General features: G+C 41.5%; 2 protein-coding genes across 2 annotated transcripts in view; both read right to left on the bottom strand.

Moving 5' to 3' along the window:
- Positions 1–4,799, bottom strand: part of nopchap1 (NOP protein chaperone 1) — a 64,995-nt gene that overhangs the window by 50,344 nt on the left and 9,852 nt on the right. The gene's annotated exons all lie outside the window — the stretch shown is intronic.
- LOC311039631 (mitochondrial import receptor subunit TOM20 homolog) lies at positions 3,527–3,961 on the bottom strand (the record flags this gene model as incomplete). Its single annotated transcript, XM_084049569.1, has 1 exon — positions 3,527–3,961. One exon carries the CDS (start codon positions 3,959–3,961, stop codon positions 3,527–3,529), a length of 435 nt encoding a protein of 144 aa, XP_083905695.1.

The raw sequence follows: 4,799 nt of genomic DNA, 5'->3' as shown, positions 1-4,799 counted from the left end.
AAAATCAATCAGTCAAATTGCACCGTTTGTTTTTGTCACCATCCATATGTAAATTGTATGGGGCCCACTGACCTGTAAGGAAGGGTAGGAACTAACTTTATTATTAGTTCATAAGCTGCAGTGGATGATCTCAACCACTTTAAATACTTTTCAGCAGTTGGCTATAGTCATTTAACCAAAAAGACCTCTGACAAATGCATGCACTCAACCTTCCTGTCACACAGCAGAGAGTCCTGTTTCACATTACATACAGTAAATAATGTTTTTTCTGTACCACTGGCATTCAAATACTTGGGTTAACCAAATACACACAAGGGGGAAAAAGACGTGTTGATACTGTACATACAATACGTATGCATTTATGTTGACTAAACCCGTGCATCTCAACAATTAAGTGTTATTGAAAATATCCTGAGAAGTTAGGTTTTTGGATCAGTGGTTTCTTCTTCTTTTCTTAAAAAAAGAAGAAGCAAATTTTCACACAGGGACTTCCTACTGTATGACACAAAAGATCGTGTAACTGTGAAGATGCCCTAGTCTAGTGGTCCTGGGCAGACCCACTGTTGAAGACCCATGATCAGTGTGATTTCTTCTTTTTGAGCGGTGCAACCGCTCCTATAAGAGGGTTTAGGACCCATCCGTGGTGAAAGTTTTTCTTTCCGTCGTGAAAATGTGTCTTTCGCTGTGAAAACACGCCTATAGGCTAAAAAATTAATCACACCCAGCAGGACGTGCTGTGATTGGCTAGCGAGACACATGATGAAATTAACTTCAAACTTCGCAGACGCGCTGTGATTGGCTAGCGAGGCGCATGATGAAATTAATAATAATGTAAAAAATGTAAGCACGTCACCTCGCAGGACGTGCTGTGATTGGCTAATTTCAGCTGTGTTTAATTATATTGATTGGACTTGATTGGGAAAGGCACACACCTGTCTATATAAGACCGTACAGCTCACAGTGCATGTCAGAGCGAATGAGAATCATGATATCGAAGGAACTGCCCGAAGAGCTCAGAGACAGAATTGTGGCAAGGCACAGATCTGGCCAAGGTTACAAAAGAATTTCCGCTGCACTTAAGGTTCCTAAGAGCACAGTGGCCTCCATAATCCTTAAATGGAAGACGTTTGGGACAACCAGGACTCTTCCTAGAACTGGCCGTCCGGCCAAACTGAGCAATCGGGGGAGACAAGCCTTGGTGAGAGCGGTAAAGAAGAACCCAAAGATCACTGTGGCTGAGCTCCAGAGATGCAGTGGGGAGATGGGAGAAAGTTCTAGAAAGTCAACCATCCGTCCGGCCAGTATTAATTTCACAGGGAGTAATGATTTTGAATTGGGAATCCCACTAGTAACGCACCACCTACATTTGGTGTCATGTTACCTTGTTACAACAAAAATGGACCAATCAGCATCTACTGCCCCTGAGAGCACGATGGAAATTGACCAACACTCACTTTCAAAGACAAAGAAGACAGAAGACAACTCTTTACATTCACAGAAAATGACAAAAGATGAAACCGATATTGAGAACAAAACCACTCTTCTTTCAAATCTTTTGCAGATTCAAACTAAAAACCGAGATGAAGAACAACAACGTCAAATTAAGCAATTGCAAAATGCACTTAGCATAGCTAGACAAACACCAGACCAGAAAGAACTTAACAAGAAAAAAAGGATAGAAAATGATAGACTCAGGAGGGTTGAAATAAGACATGCACAGACACAATTTGAGGACAGAAAGATGCAACAAAAGAGGGGACCAAAAGAAATACAGCGAAATAAAGAACGTCTAATTGAGCAATTGGAAAATGCACTTAGGATAGAGACAAGACAAACACCAGAACAGAAACAACTCAGTAAGGTTGAAATGACACATGAACAAACACAACTTGAGGAGAAAAAGACAGAAACAAACATTACCCTGATCAAATCTCAGCAAAAACGACGTATACAAACATCCCACCACGATCAACTTCATGACCAACACTCACTTTCAATGAAAAGGAAGAGAGAAGACGACCCTTTCGATTCACTCAGAAAGACAGAACAAGAAACAGATATTTCATGTTCCACTGTTCTTAAAAAACGAAATGAACAACACAAAGGTCAAATTAAGCAATTGCAAAATGCACTTAGCAGAGCTAGACAAACAGCAGAGCAAAAGGAACTTAACCATAAGAAAAGGTTAGAAAGCCTTTAGAAGAGCTGAAATAACACATGAACAGACACAACATGAGGACCAAAAGATGGAAGAAAATATTACCATGGTCAGATTGAAGCAAAAAGGACTTACACAACAAGAGAGGCTACGAAACTTCAAAAGCGCTGTCAAATATGGCCCAATATTTCCATGCTCCTGTTGTGAACAAATGATGTTTGACAATGGAGTTTCCATCATTGATGACAATGTCCGCAGTACCATTGAAAAAGCATGCAATGACAAAATTGACAGGTTATTTGAAAAAATATTTGAAAGCAAATTGGACAATCCAAAGTTCAGTGTTTACATTGATTTCAACACAAACTGGTATCTTTGTCACACCTGTAAGAGATATCTTACAAAAGGAGAAATGCCACCTATGTCTGCTGCTAATGGCCTGAAAGTGACCGCTGTACCCAAACATCTGCAACTGACAGAATTAGCAAACAATCTTATTGCCAAAAAAAAAAAAAAATCAGAAAATATTTAGACTTCCGACATTAATGCCAGCTAATTTTCCTCCTTCAGAAAAACCTCAAACCTGCCATGAAACGTTTCACAATCTCAGACGGACATTTTTCTACACTTGTCAGAGTGGGAGTGTACAAATTGAACTAAATGGACCCACACAGGTCCATTTGGTTCCATTTGTACACTCTCAGAGTTACAGACCTGTAAGGGTCCATTTGGTTCCATTTGTACACTCTCAGAGTTACAGACCTGTAAGGGTTCATTTGGTTCCATGTGTACACTCTCAGAGTTACAGACCTGTAAGGGTCCATTTGGTTCCTAACAATCATGTATCTGGGGACCCCATATTGAGAACCACTAGTAGCCGGTTTGTGTTAGATTTTTGTGCGTGGGTGACAGAGGACAACGTCAGGATGACTTTTTGAGCGGTGCAACCGCCTCTATAAGAGGGTTTAGGACCCATCCGTGGCGAAAGTTTTTCTTTACGTCGTGAAAATTTGTCTTTCGCTGTGACGCCATGCTGTGGAAAACACGCCCATAGGCTAAGCTTTGTAGGACGTGCTGTGATTGGCTAGCGAGACACATGATGAAATTAACTTCAAACTTCGCAGACACGCTGTGATTGGCTAGCGAGACGCATGATGAAATGAATAATAATGTAAAAAATGTAAGCACGTCACTTCGCAGGACGTGCTGTGATTGGCTACCGAGATGCATGATGAAATGAATAACTCATAAATAGCACCGCTCACTTCACACTGGGTGTGATTTTTTTTTGTAGGTAGTTCAGAAAGACAGGGAAAGACTTAGCAGCATAGATGATATCATTCTCAGGTCAACCACAAATGCCCCTTTTCAGTCGTCATCTTCTGCCACGGACTGGGCACTTGCGGTTCTTTGCCTAACACTGGGCAGTTTGTTAAGCAGTATCTGGAACGCTGCGGGTGACAGAGTCTGATGGAAGACCTGGAGGAGTTGGAGGTGCTGGCCGCACACTGAGACTGCAAGGGCCAGGTGATCCACATCCTTCTCAATGTCTCCCTGGAAAAGGAGTTGCTCTCCAAACTTGATCTCATCCCGGAAGAACTTCTGAACGGCCTCTGGGTCTTTTAGGTTAGGCAGCGTTGACAGGCCAGTCTTCTCTTTGGTCACATTCAGCTTCCTCCTGCGCTCACGCAACTTCTTTTTAAAATCCGGGTCACTCCGTTGTTTTCTGTCCAAATAAATGCAGTACGTGATGACGACAGCCCCACACATGCCAGCAACGATGGTGCTTGTTTTATTACCCATCGTGGTTATGACACTCCCCAGTTAATATCTGCATTTACACCAACTAGTGCAAGTACTGTATGCACTTGGATGTCAGTCTTGGAGTATAATGACGTCACTCATACAATGTCATTACTGTGACATCAATTATCTCCATATTTAGGCATATTACTGCAGTAACCATCATCAAAGTACTTGGAGGCCAGTGTGGAACCTTGTGGAACTCCATATTTGGGGCCTCTGACCCTTCTGTGACATTATCAATATGATGTCAGTCTTCTCCATATTTGGGTACATCTGGACAACCGCTGGTCAGACGACTTCACACTCGACACTGTACTTCACTTAAACTACGTTGGTTGAACAGTTCTCGAGATATGTGAAGGACAGAAATGCAGAGATTTGCGTAATTTATAGATATAGAGTATGCCGATAACCATTGGGTTTTAGTGGGTATAATGCCCATTATATAATGCCCATTATAATGCCCAACCTAAAGCTTGGAGGTCCATTCAGCTGTTCTCATCAATGATGAACAAAACCTCCTAACTCCACTTTTTGTTTTGTTTATTTCATTTCCTGAAAAATGAACATTTTGGAGTTAACTGGTTTCTGCCCGACAGCAGAGATACACTGTATATAGGCTATGTGTGCCCATATATGGCTTATATGGGTATAGATATATACCCATATAAGTATATACAGTATGGGTATACTGTACTGGATACACCAGACGAGGGCCGCAACATTATTTTTTACCACTCTATTAATAAAGAAATGTGGGAGCATTAAGACGGTATGCCGACCTTCTCTTTCTTTACAGTTTATGTATTTTGATCCAGCACCTGTCGAAATGTTG

Source organism: Gymnoscopelus microlampas (genome assembly GCF_963454915.1).
Source record: "Gymnoscopelus microlampas genome assembly, chromosome: 23".
NCBI classification, from domain to species: domain Eukaryota; kingdom Metazoa; phylum Chordata; class Actinopteri; order Myctophiformes; family Myctophidae; genus Gymnoscopelus; species Gymnoscopelus microlampas.
This window is presented reverse-complemented; position numbering and strand designations above follow the sequence as displayed.